The sequence below is a fragment of the Pteropus alecto genome, unplaced genomic scaffold (genome assembly GCF_000325575.1).
Source record: "Pteropus alecto unplaced genomic scaffold, ASM32557v1 scaffold42, whole genome shotgun sequence".
In the NCBI taxonomy this organism is placed as follows: Eukaryota; Metazoa; Chordata; class Mammalia; order Chiroptera; family Pteropodidae; genus Pteropus; species Pteropus alecto.
In genome coordinates this window covers 11,033,131-11,054,506 of record NW_006434825.1, presented here as the reverse complement: position 1 = coordinate 11,054,506, position 21,376 = coordinate 11,033,131, and the positions used below count along the sequence as shown (strand labels likewise).

At 32.3% G+C, this 21,376-nt stretch overlaps 1 protein-coding gene across 1 annotated transcript in view; it reads left to right on the top strand.

Moving 5' to 3' along the window:
* Positions 1-456: 456 nt before the first annotated feature.
* The window catches only part of TERB1 (telomere repeat binding bouquet formation protein 1), a 31,257-nt gene continuing 10,337 nt past the window's right edge, over positions 457-21,376 (top strand). The window contains exons 1-13 of the mRNA XM_025045250.1: positions 457-521; positions 3,148-3,210; positions 5,195-5,305; positions 5,504-5,632; positions 7,324-7,455; positions 8,294-8,354; positions 8,450-8,565; positions 8,668-8,790; positions 12,222-12,374; positions 13,617-13,748; positions 14,746-14,871; positions 16,015-16,169; positions 20,013-20,362. Of these exons, the coding sequence (XP_024901018.1) occupies positions 3,174-3,210; positions 5,195-5,305; positions 5,504-5,632; positions 7,324-7,455; positions 8,294-8,354; positions 8,450-8,565; positions 8,668-8,790; positions 12,222-12,374; positions 13,617-13,748; positions 14,746-14,871; positions 16,015-16,169; positions 20,013-20,362 (1,625 nt within the window). The 5' untranslated portion in view covers positions 457-521; positions 3,148-3,173. The remainder of the gene's footprint in view (positions 522-3,147; positions 3,211-5,194; positions 5,306-5,503; positions 5,633-7,323; positions 7,456-8,293; positions 8,355-8,449; positions 8,566-8,667; positions 8,791-12,221; positions 12,375-13,616; positions 13,749-14,745; positions 14,872-16,014; positions 16,170-20,012; positions 20,363-21,376) is intronic.

Here is a 21,376-nt window from a genome sequence, read left to right as displayed (position 1 = left end):
GTGGGCTGCGACCCGCGGCCCTAATTGGCCCTCACAGCGGCTAGGACGCGCGGAACGTCCTGCTGTTTCCTTAACCAGCCCACGTGAGGGAACGGGTTGAGCTGGCGAGAAGGGGCTCTTCTGAGGAGGCATCAGACCCCGGCTGCAGTCCTCACAGCGGCTGGTGGGACAAAGAGAATTGGCACGTACCATTTAGTCAGGCGTCTAGAGCCTGATAGTTTTCGACTCACTTGTACTTCAGAATCCGCGGGCGCCTCCCCAGGTGATTCTGATGTAGGGAAGAGGTGGGAACCACGGGTGAGGTCGTTCCCCAGTTCGGGGGTGGGCCGCATGTTCTGCAGCACCTGATGTGGCGGGCATAGCAACTGGGCTGATTTTCGGGCTCACCGGCTGCAGGTGAATTGCCGGTGGTGGGGCCTTTAACCAACGCCCGGGTCCCTCGCAGGAGTTGGAGAACCTGGTCTAAGGAGAGCCGGAGGGACCACCCATGCTCTTCCAAAGGAGTTCTTCCAGCTCTTTAGGTGAGCCAGACCTCGGAGTTCATGAGCACAAATTCAGGAAACCGGGTGGGCTTAGCCTTCCCTCCTTAGAAAGGTCAGGACCGGTTACCTGTGCAAAGTGGGATGAGCTGAGGAGAATTTACGCAAAAGGGCTGCTTCAGTCTATGACTCTGGGAGTGTTAATGCTGTAGAGTGAACTGCCTCCTGGTACCCTCAGCTTGTTTTCAAGACCTCATTGATTTATTTCTCAACCTACTTAAACTAGTGTAACAAAAAAAAAAATTGTATTATATGTACTTGCATATTGGCCCTTTCTCCCTTGCCTCACCTAATTCAGAGGGAATTTTCAGCTATGTATGTCCAAGCTGAGTATCCACTGTCAACAACTTAATAATGGCATTTAGTAGAGGGATTTTCAGCCCTTACACAGAAAGATGTCATTTATCTTTGTGATATATTGGGGTGATATCTAGATTTAAAAAAGTGTTTTCTGTCAACATTTTCTGACCCAGGTAAAAGTACTGTTCAGCTAGATTTTTGTTTTTGTTTTGTTTTGTTTTTGCTTAAATTTGAATTTAAGTTAGTACTATTATTGGTAATATAGATAGAGCGAAACCTGTAAGTGGGATAGTTTCTTCCTGTTATCTGGAAAAATCCCCACCCCCCCGCTTTTGTCTGTGAGAATACAGTAAATAATTTTGAAATTTTGTTCATTGCAATTTGCACCTATTCACTAAATTACTGAAAACACTTAATCTGCTTACTGGGCAGATGTTTTTGTTCTTGGGACTAGGCTATATTTTATAATTTTAAATATAATTTTAAAATTATCAATCCCTTGAAAATTGTAACTTGTCCTTTGCTGTGGATGTTTAAGCACTTAGCTAGTGAATAGATGATTTGTATTAATGCAGATACTTAGTGCTTGGTTTGGTACTTAGCAAACTTTACTAATTTTACTGTGCAAAGTAATCATTTATTAGAAAATAGTATAAGAAAGACAAAGGAATAAGGTAGTATATGTTGTCAGTTTTAATTTCAAGACATTTGGATTTAAAAATTATATTAAAAGTAGAATAGATTAGTTAAAACGAAATAGTCTTTAAACTTCCTCACAAAGCATAACCTCCCACAAATCATACAGTAGTCCATTTTTTTAAGTCTTTTTAAATTTAGTCTTCTTTTTCTAAATCTTAACTCATTTGCTCAAATGAAATGCATATTTACATATGGCAGACAGTATAATACTAGAGGGCAAGAGTATAAGGCCTGACCTCAGATTTTCTTGCTCCCCATTCCAGATCTGACATTTAGCTTGAACTGGGCAAATTCCAGCTCTGACACTTAGTTTGAACTGGGCAAATTATTTACTCTCTCCTCATCTATCTTCATTCTTATAGCTTCCTTGTAGGGTTGTTGTAATGTCTAAAAAGATATTTATAAGGTTTATAGAATAGCACTTGGCCTACAGTAGGACTTGTGGAACATTAGAAAATTTTATTATAAAAATTGTGAAAAATAGAAAACAGTGGAATAAAACACCATAGAACCACTAGTAAAGACAAGTGTTATTGTGTTGCTGTTTTCCATCTAGTTTTATTTTGTTTGCCTTTACATAATTAGAATCATGCTATAGATAAAATTTTGTCTTGCTCTTTTTGATTAACATTGTAATAAGCATTTTTCCTTGCTTTTAAACATTTCAAGTAAACTATCCTGTAGATATCCTATAATGTACCTAACCATTTCTTTTTGAATGGAATATTTAAGTTAAAAATGGCAAAACTAGTATATATTTGTATATTACTTTAACAGATTCTCATATTTATTATTTAAAAATTTGGGGGGGGGATTTTATTTTGAGAGTGAGAATGAAAAATAGACAGGATAATTTGGTATCTCCCTTTAACCATGTAGTGTTGGAGTACCTAAGAATTTTAGAGTTCTGTTAGTCCTGGTTTATTGCCCTAAGAAGTTAATTGGACTCTAATATATTTTCTAAAGAATCAGTTTAACATTTTAAAGCACATAAGAGGCCATATTGGGGTTACCAGTTATTTAAAAAAATTCTTTTAACAAATGATATATAAACAAAGATGTAAACTTAATAGTGGAATACTATGTTGAAAAAACCATGGGTTGTTAGAAAAATGTATAGTATTAAGCTTAGCTTGTGAAGAGAAATGCAATTCTAAAGACTGAGTGTGTGCAAGTGTGTGTGCGTGTGTGCGTGTTAAGCTTTTGATTCATGGCAGGTGCCCAGTCTGAAAGGATGGGATAAAAATTTACAGGAAAGAAAATAAGAAAGTAGAACCAGAAGAGGTAGATTCAGTTAACCAACTATTTGTGTGTTTATTGAATAAAATGTGTTGAATGCCTGTGTACTTAAGAATGCCAGATGCATTTTTGTATGTTTTCAGATTTAATTCTTGCACCAGCTCTATGAAGTAAGAATTTCTTGTTTTACGGATGAGGAAACTGACCCTCAGAGTACTGAAGCACACCCTATATCATACATCTAATAAGTTGTAGATTCAGTCTCTAATCTTCTGGCTTTAGGAAAACTCTTTTTTCCTACTCCTTTGCATTTATAATTCTGGAATTCTCAAACATCGATTTAAAATGAGAAAATACCTTTATCTTATAGATGAACTATAAGGAAAAAGAATACAGATGAGCATGGAAAGTGAGGACACGAAGAAAATACAAGGTGAGAAATTCCTGGATCATATCTGGAATTAGTTTTATGATATATTTGGGGACAAACTGCAGATTATTTGACAGGATCCAGGAAATGAATAATTCAGCAATTTACATAAATATTTATTGTGAACCTACTCTGTGCCTGTCACACTGACTTCAGGAAACTGACATTCTAATGGGAAAAGTCATATTGGTAATTAGAATACCATGTGATAGCTGATTTAATGGAGGTATATACAAGAAGAGTTGGTAACCGGAGAGAACTACCCTAAAATTATGCCTGGAAGTACAGATTTCAGAGTTATCCTCAGAGAGATGGAAGTTAAAGTCAATGGGTATGGAGGAGATTAACCGGAGAGGAAATATTAAAAGAAAAGAATGAGGAATAGTGTTCTCCTTAACCCATACCATTACATAAGGATTTGGCTGAAGAAGAGGGCCCTCAAAAAAAGACTGAGAAAAACATTTCAGAAAGGTCACTGGAGAGTCAAACATGTAATGTGATATTTTGGAAATCAGCCTTAGTATTACTGACCCTTCTGGGTCGGGGGCCCAAACCAAGGTCCTTCTTCCTAGTGCCATTGGCACCAGTTGAAAGAGAATGAGTTTGCTAAAACAGAGCAGAAACTTTATTCTTTGATCAAGGAATGGAGAAGGGTGAGTTCATGCTTTAAGGGCACCTTCTCCCCAACTGAGAAGGAGCCCTCTGTATTTATAGGCTGTGGCATGGACTGATTAAATTCCTTTTTAGGGATGTGTAGTTACTCTTTTGTTGAACCCAGCCCTTTGGTGCATGGTTTTTTGCACATGATGCCCCATCACCATCTTGGTTTTTAGACTGGGCACCTTGGTCCTCCTCATTTTGGGGTCAGGATTCCTTTTCAATTTCTGTAAGCAAGCATAGCTCCTGACATAGTTTAGGTATTGAGAAACATTAGCGTCTTTTAGATGATAGCCCTGATGACATTAGGAAAATGCTTTCTGAAGATCACTTGAAAGCAATCAGTGTCAAATGTCCATAGTTTTTGTAGAATTGATATTTATTCTTCCTTAAATATTTGGAAGAACTTATAAATTAAGCCATCTGAACTTGGAATTTTCTTTATAGGAAGGTTTTTAACTGTGTTTTCAATTTCTTTCATAGAAATAGGACTACTTAGGTTCTCTCTTGGGTGAGTTTTGGTAATTTGTGTCTTTCAAACAATTTGTCCATTTCACCAAAGTCATTGAATCAATAAGTATGAAGTTGTACATAACCATTATTATCTTTGGAATATCTGTAGAATCTATGATGATACCATCTCTCTCATTTTGATGTTGGTAATTTGTGTCTTCGCTCCTTTATTCCTGATCAGTTTGTCTAGAGGTTTATCAGTTTTATTGATCTTCTCAAGGAACCAGCTCTATTGTTTTTCGTTTTCTATCTCATTGATTTCAGCTTTGATCTTTATAATTTTCTTCCTTCTAATTACTTTGGGTTTAATTTACTTTTTCCTAGTTTCTTAAGGCGGAAGCTGAAGTCATTAATTTGAGACTCTTTTTTAAATAATATAGGCATTTGGTGTTAATAAATTTCTCCCAAAATACTGCTTTAGTAGCATCCCACAAATTCTAAGATGTAATATTTTAATTTTCATTCAAATTTCTTAAGCAAATATAGCTCCTGACATAGTTTAGGTATTTGGGTATTGAGAAGCCATTTCTAAATGGCAGATATTTAAACCAGTATAGCTTTATGTAAGGAGAATAATATTTGGATTTTTTATTCCTGTATTTCATAAAAAGGTCAAATCAAATGATTTCAAGAAGTTCAAGTTCTTTTATTTAAGGACCATATTTCTTTAATATGTCTTTATTAGATTATAAAATTAATGCATATGTACTATTTAAAAAGCAAATATTACAAAGATATGCATTTAGATAGTGAATTTAAATGGTTACTTTTTGAAGGGAAATGTTTAGTTTAAAATAAAAAAATTTTTGTTCTTTAGAAATGAAGACTGACCTGAACTTATTATTGGAGTGTCTGAAATATCAAATGGACAACCCTTTTTCACAAAAGGAAGCTCTAGTCACTATTCATTCAGTTTGTCAACAAAACAGTAAGATATGATAATGAATTCTTATCTGCGATTCTAGTTCTTTAGTATTCTGATATATGAAATATGCATAGTTCTTTCTCTTCCACTCAGGTCCTCTACATGTTATATTTCTATGTTCATGTCATTTATTTTAGCCTTAAAAGAATAATCATAATAATAAATATCATTTCTATTTTGTTTTGTCTGCACACCCTACAGGTAATGCAGGTGTTTATTTTCGAGAAATTGGTGGTTTGATGTTTGTACAAAATCTTGCAAAGTCAAGTGAACATAGCATGGTAAAAGAAGCAGCCTTATATATATTAGGAACTGTTGCTGAACAAAATGGTAAAATGTAAAAACTTTATTATCCTTCAAATATTGTGTTACACTTCAACAAACTACTAAAAAATAATTTTAGAATTAAATTCCTTTTTTATGTGTCTGGATAGTTTTATCCAGATATTTTATTCATTTAAATTAATGCATGCCAAAGATTATGTTTAACTTATTAACTAATGAAGGAAACAGTAAAATGTTACAGCTGTTTCTGAGGTGATGGCAAAAAACAATATAGGCATTTAGGAATGCTGAAATAGTTTTATAAATAGGGAGGTAACTGCTCAGTATCTGCAGGGTAATAATTAATTACATTCTGCTTTCCAAAATGTTTTGCTTTTCTATGGATAAGAATAACTTGCATTATTATCAGTTTTCTACAATTTACAGAGTTGTAAAATAGTGCAAAGTCATTGAAAGGGCCCTGATAATCTAGAAGAGTATCCTAGATAGAACAGTCAATAATCACTTCCCTCCATTTCAAAATCTTTCACAATTCTTCTTCTCATTAGTTGGAAACACTTTTTTTTTTTTCACTCACTTTGTTTTTTACCACCATGCATAAGTTTTTTATTTTGATAGAAATAAAATTCATCCTTTTTGCTTTCCCCTTTTTGCTTCTGTATTTTGAGCCATAGGAAAGTTTTTCTTAGCCCCTGGTTGTAAGAGAATCTACCCACATTTTCTTTTGGTTCTTGCATGGTTTTTATATGTTACTTTTATACTTTTGACCCTTTTTGAATTTCCCTAAGGTATGGCGTGATGAATGGCTCCAGTTTTATCTTTTTTATATGGAAATACAGCTATCCTTACATTCTTATTAAAAATAGATCTTTTTTCACATTAATTTGAGATGATTCCATCTTCATGTAATGAATTTTCATATGTGGTGGGTCTATCACAGATGTTTCTATTCTGTTCATTGTCTATATATCTAGGTATTTGAATCAAAAGATGAAGATAACCTACAGCCAGCTTGTATGTGGATAAATATGCTCTGGGTATACAAATTCATGTTGGCAAAAACATTTTTCTGTAGTATACCTGAAATGAGGTTGAATCTAAACTATTGGTTTGTTAAACAACTTTATATTATTATATATTCATTCATTGACTATTTCTTATCAATTGTTAAGAATCAAGCTGTGTGCTAAGCATTGGGGACAAATAAGACATTGTCCTTGCCTTTAAGAGAGAGTCTAATAGCTGGTTCTAGACACTGAATAAAATACTGAATATATCTGTGTTTAAATTATTTTTTAAAATTCTGTTCATTGCATGATTATCACACACACAAAAAAACTCCCTAGTATTATGAAAGTATCATTTTTGTTTTTGGGAAAGATATTTTTATATCTAGAAAAACTCTTACAAAATAGCATAAATATCATTTGTTCCTCTTAATTTTCTTAAGTTTTTCTCCTGCTATGTTTTGTTACTTACTCATCCTCTTAATGTTTTTGTCATATTTTAATTTTTTGCTTAGTTAGGTTTTAATTGGAAATTCTAAGAATTGCAGTTCATTTTTTAGAACCTATATCATGTATTTCTGATTAAGATATTGCTTCTTTGGTCTGCTAATTGAATAAGCACATATCAATTTGTCAGAAATTTTGTTATATGATAGCCAATAAATGTCAATGAAATGAGGTCTGATTTGTGCTATGCATAGAAATTAAAATTATCTTTTTATATTTCAGTTTACTGTCAGCAGACTTTATGCACTTCAGAATTATTTGAGGACTTAATTTGGTTCTTATGTAATAATGATTCAAACACAAATTTGAAAAGAATGTCTGTCTATGTTATTTTGGTTCTAGTTTCAAATAATAGTAAGTACATTCTTTTATGTTGTAGAAACTTTTTAAAATAATAAATTGGAACAATTGTTATGAATTTTTTATTCTAGTCCTTATATCAGTCTTTTTTATTAACTTCTGAGAACTAGTTTTAAGAAAAGAATTAATAGTATGCATTTAATTGTCCAATATTTGTTAATTTTAAGAAATAGTAAAATGATTGTATTATTTAATTATCACTTAAAAGGAACAGATTTAAAAGCAAAAAAATAGTCATTTTATGAATTAGTTTGGTTGATTTTCCACTGAATTGACCATTTAGTTACAATGTTTACTGTATCAGTTAGCAACTGCCTTAAATTTCATGTAGCTCTTGGCTAAAGTTTTTTTGTTTTTGTTTTTGTTTTTTCAGTTTTTTTTTTGGAATAGTTTTAGATTTATAGAAAATTTGCAAAGACAGTTATAGCATGTTATATATACCTACTGCTCAGGCTGAGATTATTTTTTAGCATCGCTTTATTTAGATTTTCAAATTGTTAGAAATTTTATAAGCATTTAAAATACTTCTAGATTTTTTATTTTTTCTATTTTTCTATTTTGAGTTTTTTTAAAATCTTGGAGCGTATTTCGATCTTGTAACAGCACCATGCAAAATAAATGTTTTGTAATTCTTAGAGGAAATTTGAGTGTTGTCATTCTCTAAGTAATATATTTTCCATAATCTCAATTACAGATTTGTATCTACTGTAGTTCTGTTATACTTTGTAATACTTTAAAATGATTAAAAGTTATGTATTTAAAATGCTACTTAAATGTTTTCTATTTCTGCAAAATTCTAAACAAAGGTCATATTCATGACTATTCTTTTAAGGGGCTGGACAAACGCTTGTGAGAGAAACAGGTTGTATTAAAGTTCTGTCACAGTTATTCAGGTAAGCAGATATAAATTTCTTGTTATTAATTATTTATTACTTAAGATCTTAACATATTGGTATTAATTTACTTCCTTTTCTTTTTAATCTAATAGGGTAGTTATTTCAAAACATGAGTTGAATTTGTCAGATAAAAATATTTTCCAGAATTATCAGTTGTGGTCTTCAGTGTGTAGTACTCTGTGTGTCTGTGTCAACAATCCGCAAAATGGTAATTATCTCAAATATTTAAATATAAAAATAAAGATAAAAACAAATGAAAATTGATATTTTTCAAATACATTAAAACGTGATTGACTTTGTCTCCTTTCAGATGAAAATCAAATGCTTTGCTGTTCACTTTTTCCACATGCTAATGACTGGCTAATAAATTGCATAAAACCTGAGATAATTCGTCCTCTTTGTTCATTTATTGGACTCACTGTTGCAAATAACAGTAAGTATTCATTATTCTTTAGGTTATACTCAAAGAAACTTATTTCAAAGCATAGTAAAAACCTATTGAATTAATGGATTAATTTTATCCCCGTAAATTGGGTAAGTTTGGGATGCACTTAGACTGTTGCAGATAGGAAAATCTTAAAAGTAGATCTTGTTAGGAAGATATTGGGAATATGATGATCACAGAAGCTTTGAGTATTCCCAGATAACCTTCACAAAACAGAGCTAGACAGCAAAAGAAAAAACCCACAGAATGTGTTCTCTGACCACATAGATTTAAATTAGAAATGAATAAAAATAATAAAACATCTAGAAAAGTCCCCCAAACTGGAAATTAAATAATTCAGTACTAAAAAAAAATTAAACAAAAAAACACAAATCTTTGAGTCAAAGAAATATTTTTAACTGAATGACGCAACTGAAAAACAATATTAAAAACTATGGGATGCTGCAAAAGCAGTGTTTAGAGGGAAATTTATATCATTAAGGCTTGCATAAGGAAAAAAGTTTCAGGTTGTTTTAGTTTCTACCTAAGAAACTAGAAAACAAAGCAAGTTAAACTCAAAGTAAGCATAACGAAGTAAATAATAAAGAGATCAGAAACCGATGAAATAGAAAAAGAACAGAATAAAGAAAAATCGATGAAACCAAAAGCTAGTTCTTTGAAGAGATCAATAAAATGGATCCATTTAGCTAGACTAACCATGAAAGAGAAAGCCCAAATAACCAATATCAGGAAAGAGAGGTGATATCCCTATAGATCTTAGATATGCAAAGGATAATAAAGGAATAGTAGGAACAACTTTATGCCACAAAATTGGACAACTTACCTGAATTGGAAAAATTCTTTGAAAGACACAAACTACCGAAGTTCACTCAAGAAAAAATAGATAACCTGAATATTCCTATATCTTTTTTAAAAATTAAATTTTTAGTTCAAAACCTTAGCTCAGAGGAAACTCTAGGCCCTGATGGCTTCACTAGTAAATTTTAGCAAACATTTAAAGGAAAAGAAATTCTACATGAATTATTCCAGGAAATAGAAGTGGAAGAAACACTTCCCAACACATTTTATAAGGCCATCATTATTCCCATATAAAACTTAAAAAAGACATTACGTGAAAACTATAGCTAATATCTTTCATGAACAGATGCAGACATTCTTAACAAAATATTAACAACTCAAATCCAGCAATATATAGAAAGGATAAAACTATATTTTAACTAAGTGGCATTTATCCTAGGAATGCAAGATTGGTTTAATATTAGAAAATTGACCAATTCACAGACTAGAAAAGAAAAACTATATAATCTCAAAAAATGAAAGCTTTCCACATAATTCAACATTTGTGACAAAAGCTTTTGGTAAACTTGGAATAGAAGGGAACTTCCTCAGTTTAATAAAGGGCCTATATAAAATTCTACAGCTAGCATACTTAATAGTGAAAGACTTAATGCTTTCCCCTTAATGATTGGAAAAAACATAAGAATGGCCACGCTCACAACTTTAACATTTTATTGGATGTGCAAGCCACTGCAATAGGCAACAAAATGAAATAAAGGTAATGAGATCGAAAAGGAAGAAGAAAATACAGTATTTATTCATAGATGATGTGATTGTCCAAAGAATCTACAAAAAAAAAGCTACTACAACCGATAAAGTGATTTTTTTAAGGTTGCGGGATACAAGATTATATACAGAAATCTATATTTCTATATATTAGAAACAAACAATTGACAACTTAAACTATACAATAATGTCAAAAAACTAAATAGACCACTAGAACTCGCACATTGCTAGTATATATATATTCAGATATTTAAAGCAAATTGTCATGTTTTACATTTAAAGGAACATAACTCTATAGTTCCAAAAATTGGAATCTATTTCCATGATGCTTTGATGTTTCCTATTTCTCTAAAAGCCAACTTGGATGAGTAGTAGTAGTTATAGGACCTCATTATTCAGAAAACTGGTATGAAATATAGATTAGAGAAAATTTGAAATATTCAATGTACAAGTGTAGAGTAGGATGTTCTTATAAGTTTGAGTTTTATTTAGGCTATAACTAAAAATCTTTGTGGTAATGTGCCATTTTCATCTAAGCATTTAAAAATACTTTTTTCAAGTTTTTTAAAATGAAAATATTTTGTAAAGAAGCCTGTTTTGGAGTCCCTATGATATTGAAAATGCTCATCCTTAAATAACATTTCCTAATGGTTCCTTTCCCAGATATAGAAAATTCTCAACACAATTTTTTTTTAGATTAAGGTCTTTGTGTTTTATGGAACAATACAAAAAGTAATTTTTGAGTTTAAATCATCTTGGCTCCATTTGTGGTCCTAGGATAGACTGGGAAGATTTATGGCAGAGTTATAATCACTAACCCATCTATTCATTTGTAATAAGTTCATTGTTGGCATAGGAGCTGTAGAGACTATTGAATGCGCAGACCCACAGGATACTTTCCCATCAGAATCATTTTCAACAGGGAACAGAAGACTTTAGACTTTTAAAAAATGTATCTGTCATTTACTCTTTGGAATAGTTGTTATGACTCTCAATATGTTATAATTTTATGCTCCAAGAAGTATAAGAATTATATAAGGTGGATGAAACAGGTGTTCTTTTGGAACAGTTAAATTACTCTGCTCTTTGTAAATTAAAGCAAATTGTGCTGAAATTCGGAAAATAGGCAGCTTGCTAATTGCAGTACCAACCTAGATGAATGAATCTATTCTTTATAGCTCTATTGAAAGATTTGAGTTTAATAATGTCATTCTTGCAGAATTATCAGTTCTTGCTAAAGGATACAAAAAGAGATATCTAACAAAGAAATACTGTACTGTACAGGTACTCACTCATACTATGTCAAAGTGAGTTTCTTACATAAGGAAGTAATCTATATTATTATGTATATGCCCAGGCAAAGACTCGATTTTTCGAGATTTTTAGTAAGTACACTTGGCCCTGTATCCATGTTTTCTGCATCTGCAGGTTCAACCAAACGACCAATTTAAAATATTAAAAGAATTATTTTGTTCCTGAAGTGTACTACGTAGTAAGGCCTACAATGGTTGTGTCTGTACTGAACATGTACAGATCATTTCCTTGCTGTTACTGTCTAAACAATACAGTATAATAACTACATAACATTTGACTTGTATTAGGTATTATAAGCTAGAGATGATTTAAAGTATACAGGAGGATGTACATGGGTTATGTGGAAATACTATGCCATTTTATATAAAAGAGTTGAGTATCCTCAGATTTTGGTATCTGTGTGGAATCAATTCCTTGTGAATACAGAGGGATGACTGTATTTGAAAGAGTCAAGTTAATGTTATATTTAGTGCAAATTAATTGAATGAAGCCATATAATTGTCCTCTGAGATATTAATAGTTCTGTTACTTTATTCCTTAAGCACGTGTTCAGAAATACTTTATATCTGTGGGTGGACTGGACGTATTGTCTCAAGTTCTTGTACAACTAGAATCTGATTCACACAAGACTCTTTCCAGTGCTAAGCTTGCAGTGGTGGTGACAAAGACCGTGGATGCGTGTATTGCTGATAATCGTGAGTGAAAATGCTTAGTAATTTTTCTACAATTACATTTTGTTTGACTTCAACATGGTAAGTATTGAAATGGTATCTTGAACACTAACATGGATTGGACTTCCAGTTTTTCACAAGTGGGAAAGAATCTTAGAAATGATCGAGTCTAACTCCTTATTTTCTTTCCCATGGAAGTTATAACTTCCCTAACGGGTCAAATCTATGTCTTCTTACTTCAAGTGTCATGATAGGTTCTATCATTCCTAAACCTTTGTTTCACTTTAACAATAGCATTAAATTAAAGAGTTTAGATGAGAAATCAAGGGACATTTTGGAGACATAGGAATGGAACACCCTATTTATAGATTTTAAAAAATTATATAAAGGATTAAGTTATGCCTCTTTCTGTTGTGTGTGGTCTGACTTACCCAAACATAACTAGTGAGCGACAGAACCAGACTTGAACCCATGGATGCTTCTCACATGTACAAAACTGAGGATTGATAATCTATAAATCTTTGTAATAAGCAACTCCTAACATTTACAAATAACTGAAAAAATAAGTAGGTTTAAAAGAAATCAGTTATTGAGGTCCTGCTATGTGTTGGGCTCTATGTGAGCTCTGGAGATTCAAAGATGATTAAGATATAGTCCTTTAAGGAATTCACAACCTTTTTGTTGATGTAAATATTGTTAGACTCTGGGTGAACTCTGTTAAAAGCCTTATAAGAAATATAGCTTAAAATGGTGGACTTCTTGAATTTTGTCATATCCCAGCGTAGCTTCAGTTATGCTTCACTGCATCATTAACATCAATAGAACCATGGCCAGTTAGCAGAGTATTTCACTGATAGGCAAGAGTTGAATACATAGGAAGGTCTTTACTGTCCAATTGAGATAAGTGTATAAGGAGAGAGTACACATATTTCACTTTTAGGAAGGTAGCATTATTGCTTCATATTACCAACATTATGCAGGACAATTAAGAAGAAACAGTTCTTCAAAAAATTTGCTGAAGTAAAATATCTTTAATATGAGAAGAGGGATTAATGAAAGCTATATAAGCCACCATCTTATTTCAGTGCATTTACTTATATTCACATATCTATATATATGTTAGATGAATATTGGATATTATATAGATATATAGTATTCTCCCAGGATAAAGATCTGAAAAAATAGTATATGTAAAGTATGAGAAATAATATACGTATAGTTATAAGTTTTAAGTTTGTACTTTTTTATTTTATTTTATGCTAATAGCTATGTTTGGGGAAGTACTATCCAAGTACCATATCGTTTCAAAACTTCTGGCATTACTGCTTCATGAAAGTCTGGATTCAGAAGAAAAATTTAGCATCATTCTTACTCTCGGTCATTGCACGGAGGTTTGTGGTAAGTATTGGATTTATTTAGTGTGTTTATTAAAACCAGTGGAATGGAACTACACTTTTGTTTTTTTCCTCCTAGAAATCTGAAAGCCTTTAAAATATTGCCTTTCTCCTAGTCATTCAGGTCCCAAACTGGTCATTTTGCTCCTCATCCTTCTTAATCCATTGTATTTAGTCAGTCCCTAAGACCTGTGGTTCTACTTCTGTTTACCCTTCCTTATCCCTTTCTGCCCAGTTTCAGTGCTACCCTCCCAATTTAGGCACTCAGCCCCTCAAACTCTTTCACCAATGTTATTGCAATAGATTCCTCCTTCTGTTTTTCTTCTATCTCCATTTTTCAATCCACTCCTCACACTGCTGCACAGATATCCTGTTCTCCTTTGCTACAAACCTTCAAAGGTTCTTTATTTCTCTACCTATCATTCTCACCGTTTTTCTCCCTTCCATTTTCCTCCCTCTTTCTACTCTCTCACCACTTTCTCTCTGTCCACTCTCCTTCTGCTTTCCAACTCTCTTTACTTTACTCTCTCCTTTTCTCTTCAATCTTCTCTCACCCTCCGACTTTCCACTCTCTTTTGTTTACACTCTCTCACTTCTCTCCTCTCTTCTTTCTGTCATTTTCTATTTCCTCCATTAGTTTGTTTCTCTGTTCTTTCTCTTCTGTATGATTTAGGATTTAGTATACCTTTTAAATTTAAAATTTATTTTTTATTAAGGTTTGATGGATAACCTTTTTTAAAACCAAATAAGGGCATTTGTCTATGCTTATGAAGTATGGCATTACTCTGTGGCTGTATTTCAGGAATCATCACTGATGAGACTAGGTATTTTCTGAGTCCATTATTTCCTAAATTGAAAATTCTTTTGAAACTATTTATATTTTTCTCTAATTTTAAATTGGAACTATGTTCAAAATTATTACATGGAAGAATTATGACCTCCTGCAAATAGTTTATGATAAGATAACTGTCTTCTACTTTAATTTTTGATATGTTTTCCAGAGGAAAATCAGATTGACCTTTTTAAAAACAATGGGCTTCCACTCATGATACAAGCCTTAACTGAATCTCAGAATGAGGAACTAAACAAAGCTGCCACTTTTGTGCTTTGCAACTGCAAAAAAATTAGTAAGTTTTCTGTTACTTTAAAAAAAAAGGGCAAAGTTTATAAAAGGGGAATTTATATCTGCTTTGATGAACCGGGCTCCTTTAGCTCTCAGGCTCTTCTTACATCTGAAAAGCAGAGTATATAATTTGGACATGACAACTAGAGTATTTCAGCATATAAAAAAAACTATATGGAAGAGAGCAACAGTATAGATAATTCATTTATTTTATGCAACATGGGCAAATTCAATTGTAGGACTTAAATTTGAGGGCTATGGGAGACATGATTAAATCATAATATAAATTCATTTATTTAAAAAATGTTTGCCTGTAATTTGCTATGCACTATGCTAGGTATTAGGGATATAATGATGAGAATCTGTGCGCTCATAGATATGAATTTAGTTTAATTGGAGAAATAGATAATAATTGAATAGTCTTAAAAAATGAATGTATTATTATAAGGTAATAAAAAGGTTTAGAATGGATGGAGCACAGATCTTAGAGCACCTGTAACAAAGGACTATGGCCTAGATTTGGAGAACAGGCTTTGGGAGGAAATGATTCTTGAGGCGAGACCTGAATGTATAGAGTTAATTAGGTGAGAAGAAGGGAATTTGTTATGGGCCAGTGTCTCAGGCATAAGCTACAGTGAGGCATAAAGGCCCTGTAATAGGAGGTCCCTGGTGCATCGAAGCAACTGATAGCCAGTCTGGCTGGAGCACGAGTTAGTGGGCCATGAAAAGGATAGTGGCCATGAAAAGGATTTTGGTCTTTGTAAAAGAAAAAATTGCTGCTGCAACATGTGAAAGAGAATTTAAAAGGTTATGGGAAGACACTACTTTATGAAAACTTTTTTTAAAAAAACAAACTACTTTAAAACCAGTATCCATACACCTGAGGGTGTTTATGTGCCTGACATAACATATTCATGCTATTCTTTTTCCTATAACTCTGAAGAATAAAGTCTGTTTTATAACTTTTGGGTCTTGGGCCTCTGCTAAACTCTTGCTTTCCACTTATTCTCAGTACTGCTTGGGTAGTAGAGATAGCCTAGGTGGGCAAAATTTAGAGAAGGGGGTATGAGATATGAGGTTGTCCTTATTTAAAGTGTTAAAATAACATTTCTAGTAACTAACTCACTGCTTTTTCCATATTACAAAGCTGAGAAATTAAGTCTAAGAGAATATTCTTTTGGTGAAAATGAAGCAGAACAATTAAAGAACATAAATATGAAAGAGAAGAATATTGAAGAGTACTGGAAGAAAGCAAAGGAAATCCTTCACAGAATAGAACAGCTTGAAGCAGAAGAAAATGAGGTTGGCTTCTTTGTTTCAAAGAATACAGAACTTTTTTCAAATATTTTTTAACAATAGAGGTTAGAGGGTAAAAGATTTTTCTTGCCAAGTTATTTTTTTTTAAATTTTAATGGTTTTAAATTTAAAATTTAATAGTAATACTTGAGGAATCATCTTTGAACCTAGATTTTTTAAAAAGTGGAAATGAAAACTAAAAAAATAAGAGACATGGAAGATGGAGCCAAGAGATCTAACATTTATATAATAGGGGTTCAAGAAAAAGAAAAGATGGAGATGTAGTAATCTCTCTCTATTATATATGTATGTGTATATGTGTATGTGTATATTTATATACACATACATTTCCATATTTTACTATGTAAGTATGCTTTGTGTATTCATATGTGTATACATTTTTAAAAAGAAAAACATAGTGTCTAACTTAGTATAGTATAGTAATTTCATTCTTTTAAATGGCTTAGTAGTCAATATCATAGGTTACCATAATTGATTTAACTAGTTGTTATTGATGGACATTTATATTATAATCAATTTATCACCTGTGTAAACAACTCTAAACATCTTGTAACAGCTTTATTGAGATATAAATCACATTCCATACAATTGATCCATTTAAAGTACATATTTCATTGGTTTGTAGTATACTCAGAGCATTATGCCATCAATTTTAGAACATTTTCATCACCCCAAAAAGAAACCCCATACCTTTTAGCAGTCACCTTCCCTATTTCTCCATTTTATCCTCCCCTCTCCCCTACACCAGGCTGAGCAACCACTAATCTATTTTCTGTCTCTATATATATGCCTATTCTGTACTTTTTATATAAATCTAATCATATAATATGTAGTCTTTTGTGACTGGTTTCTTCCATTTAGCATAATGTTTTCAAGGTTTATCCATGTTGTAGTGTATATAAATACTTCAATCCTTTTTTTAAAAAAATAGCTTTATTGAAATGTAATTCATATACCATACAATTCACTTATGTACATTTAGTGTATTCACAGATATGTTCAACCATCACTAGTCAATTTTAGAATATTTTCATCACCTAAATTTTGTACCCTTTAGCTATTTCCCTGCATCCCTTACCTCCCAGCCATAGCAACCACTAATCTACTTTCTATGTCTATAGATTTGCCTATTTTGAACGTTTCATGTGACTGGAATCGTGTAATACATGGTCTTTTGTGACTGGCTTCTTTCACTAACATAGCGTTTTCAGGGCTCATCCATAATTTAGTATGTATCAGTACTTTGTTCCTTTTTATGGCCTAATAATTCTCCATTGTATGATTATACCACATTTTGTTCACACATTTACTAGTTTTGATGAACATATTCTTTTACTTGTAACATATGTCTTTATAGTTAGCATGGATTTCTTGTAGACAGTATATAGTTTGGTCTTTTTTTATCCTGTCTGACAATTTCTGCCTTTTAATTGACGTGATCACTCCATTTACATTGCATGTAATTATTCATATGTTTAAGTCTACATATTGTTGTTTGTTTCCTTGTGTCCCATTTGTTCTGTTCCTTTTTTCTACTCTCCTGCCTTCTTTTATATTATTTTAAAATATTCCATTTCTCATCTTAATGATTTCTTAATGATTTCTCATCATTATTATTTCTCCATTTATTGGCTAAACATTCTTGGTTTTTTTTAGTGATTGCTTTAGGGTTTATAATATACATCTTTAACTTATCATGGTCTATATTTAAATAATATTATTCCACTCATATATTGTAAGACTTTTATAGTAGTGTGCTTACAATTCCCTTTGTTCTTTGTGCTATTGTTGCCATATATTTTACTGCTACATTTTTTATTAACTACCCAGTAATGTTATTATTTTGCTTTAAATAATTTTTTTCTGAAATATTTTTATTGAGATATTTTTTACATACAATGATTGTCACACATTTTAAGTATACATTCAAGTTATGACAATTTTATACAGTGGTATAACTATTATGACAATCAGGATATAGAACATTTCACTCATCTTAAATGTTTCCTTGTGTCCCTTGGCAGACAGTCCCATTCCCTATCGTCAGGCCCAGGCAATCACTGGTCTGCTTTCTGTCACTAGATTTCCTTTTCTATAATTTCATGTAAGTGGAATCATATACATAACCTTTTGTGTTTGACTTATTTCACTTATAATGTTTTTGATTTTCACCAATGTTGTTAATATTTTGTTCATTCCATAATATGAACATACTATATCTTGTCTATTCACCAATTGTTGGACATTTGGATTGCTCCCAGATCTTGGCAACTATGAGTAATGTGCTATGAACATTGGCATACACTTCTTTGTGTGCAGTATACATTTTCATTTCGCTTAGGTAAATACCTAGGAGTGGAATCACTGGGCAATTATACTTTACACCTTCTGGTGTCAAATCAACTGGCTGCTTAAGTATGTGTATGTGGGGGCTTGGGATTTAGTAATTCAATTACTTCTTAAACAGACTTTCATCTAATCTTCCCGTTTTTTACTCCACCATCTAGAGGTTCCTGGCCTCCAATTTCTGAGCCTTTTGAGAATTTGGTAGCATATCTTAGGTAGTTTCTTGGCTTTTCCCATTGTTAGCTTCATGTCAGGTTTATAAAGTCTGCTAAGTAAGTTTTCACCTACCTGCTTTCCAATTTCCAAAATTTTGTTGTCTTTATTTCTTCTTCCATTTTTCCTATCCTTGTGGGTTTATGCCTTTTTAAAAACTGTTATTGTTTTTTTTTTTTTGGAAGGACTAAAAATAAATATGGGTGATAAATGCATTATCCTTACCTGGAAGCCCTCTTTATCCTTTTTTTAAAAAACAATTTCAGAGTATTCCATTAATGGATGGGCTAGCTCCCTTTCTGATGAACATTCAGGTTATTTTCAGCTTCTAGCTATTACAAACAATGCTGCAGTTAATAACATTAACATTTTGTATGTACAAAAGTATCTATAGATATGCACAGTTTTTATTATGAAAGATACTGTCAAATTGTTTCTCCACAGAGGTTGTACCAATTTACACTCCCATCTGTAATGTGTAAGAGTTTCTCTATCACCTTTTGGTCTTTGCCAATGTCATAAATGAAGAAAGATATTTCAGTGTAGCTTTAATGTTCACTTCTCTTATTATAAGTGGGATGGAGCACTGTTTAATATGTTTAACAGGTATTTATATTTCCTGGGAACTGTTAATCTTTTTTGCCCACTTTTCTACACTGTTGTTTTCTTTTTCACATTTTATTGTAGTAGCTTTTGGTAAACATTAGTAGAAAAATTATACCGTAACCAAAGATATGACATATATATTCTTTCTAGGTGTTTTATCATTTAGTTTTACTTCTGGCCATTTTCTTCTCTGAGTTTTTTTCCCTCTTATATTCTTGATCTCCAGCAGAACTTTAAAAAAATTTTTATGTGGTAAAATATATTAGTTTTTCTCTTTTCTTTTATTAGTTTTTTTCTTTTATGATTCATCAATTTTGTGTAATAGTTGGAAAGGTCTTATTCTCTTTAATAGTAAAACAGTTTTCTTTTGGAACATATATAATTTCATTTTTATATTTCAATATTTAGTTCATTTTGACTTTATTTTTGTATAAATTGTGAAGTAGGGATCCAATTTATTTTTTTACCTAAATGGCTACCCAGTTGTCTCTAAATCATTTATTGAATAAACTTCCTTTTCTTTCTGATGTAAACTGCTCCTTTTATTATGTATATTCTATTGACAATCATAAGCTTTTTCTGCATTATTTAAAGGGATTGTAAATTGGATTTTAAAACAAATAGATTACCTGAAATTATTTACTTGTTATTTTTACATTATAGGAAAAAATACAAAGAGAAAAATATAAGAATAATGTTTCACCTATGAACATAAATATTCAAAATACATTGAAATACCTCCATGCAGATAGTATTAGTGGCGGTCCCAAAGCAGAAGATAAGGATGAAAGCCAGTCTAGAAAGCTTCAGAGTTGTAAGTCCCATGGATTCATGTCTAAAGCATGCACAAACGATGACCAAATGAAGACCCTGTTAAAGAGTGCAAATCCAGTTAATGCTTGTTATAGGGAGAGTGGGCAAAATGAGACTTTATATAAATCCAATTCAAGCTGCAATCAAAACTTACATGAAGAAACAACTTCTGAAAAAAAAGAACTTGTTTCTCAATCGAGGTATTGTTTAATAATTGTTTTTTTTTTAAATTTATTTAGTAATTATTTTTTATGCAGTTCTGTGTGCCACACCATTAAGCACTGGGATACAGAAATGATAAAATATGGTCCTGGGAGGAGCCTAAAGTAAGAAATGTTGGGAAAGGAGTTTGGACAGAGAAGTATGGGCCAGTTTATCTAGGGCCTTGCATGTTATACTCGGGACTGTTGGTTTTAACTCATAGGGTAGAGGGAGCCATTGATGATTTTAAATTGAGTGACATGATCAGATTTTAATTTAAAAAAATACTCAGAAAACTAAAACTGAAACCCTATACCTGAAGTAATGTATGCATTGATAATCCATCAACAATGTATCAAAAACCAGTTTGTAAGTTTAATAAAAGGGAGTAGTAGGGTGTGATGAAAATCTGGTTTAGGCTTGCCTTTTCATTTGTTCCCTGCACATTACCTCCAGTACACGTCTTTTCTCCCTTGCAGATAGATAGATACCCTGTGGGGCTGGATCTGGGATTGTAGCTTTTCTTAAATCCTTGTGTTCTGATGGTTACTGTGCTAGGAGGGAAACTTAAGAGGATGCTACTATGTTCTGGGAAGATTGCAGGGCAAACAACATATTAGAAAGATGGATTACATCGTTACCATCCCTTTTTTCCTTTTCAAAAGCATTCTCGATATTGATTTCTCAGGAATACAGAATTGGGAAGTAGTGAGATGTACTCTTGGGCCAAATCATTTTGTTCTTTCCCTTTTTTGCCTCCATTTCTTCCTATATTTCTTTTTATAACTTTTTCTTCCATGTTTCTGTTGACATCAGTATTATTGTCCTCTGCCGTCTTGTTTAACTCCCCTTTTAGAAACAAGATTATAACCATTGAAGACCCCACTTTGGCAAAATTTGGTAGATTTTGGTAGATCCTGACTCCAGCTCTTTCTGCCTGCCGAACACCCAGAATCATACCATTGCTTACAGAAACTTTTGTCCATCCACCAGACAGTATGTTTACCTTTAGT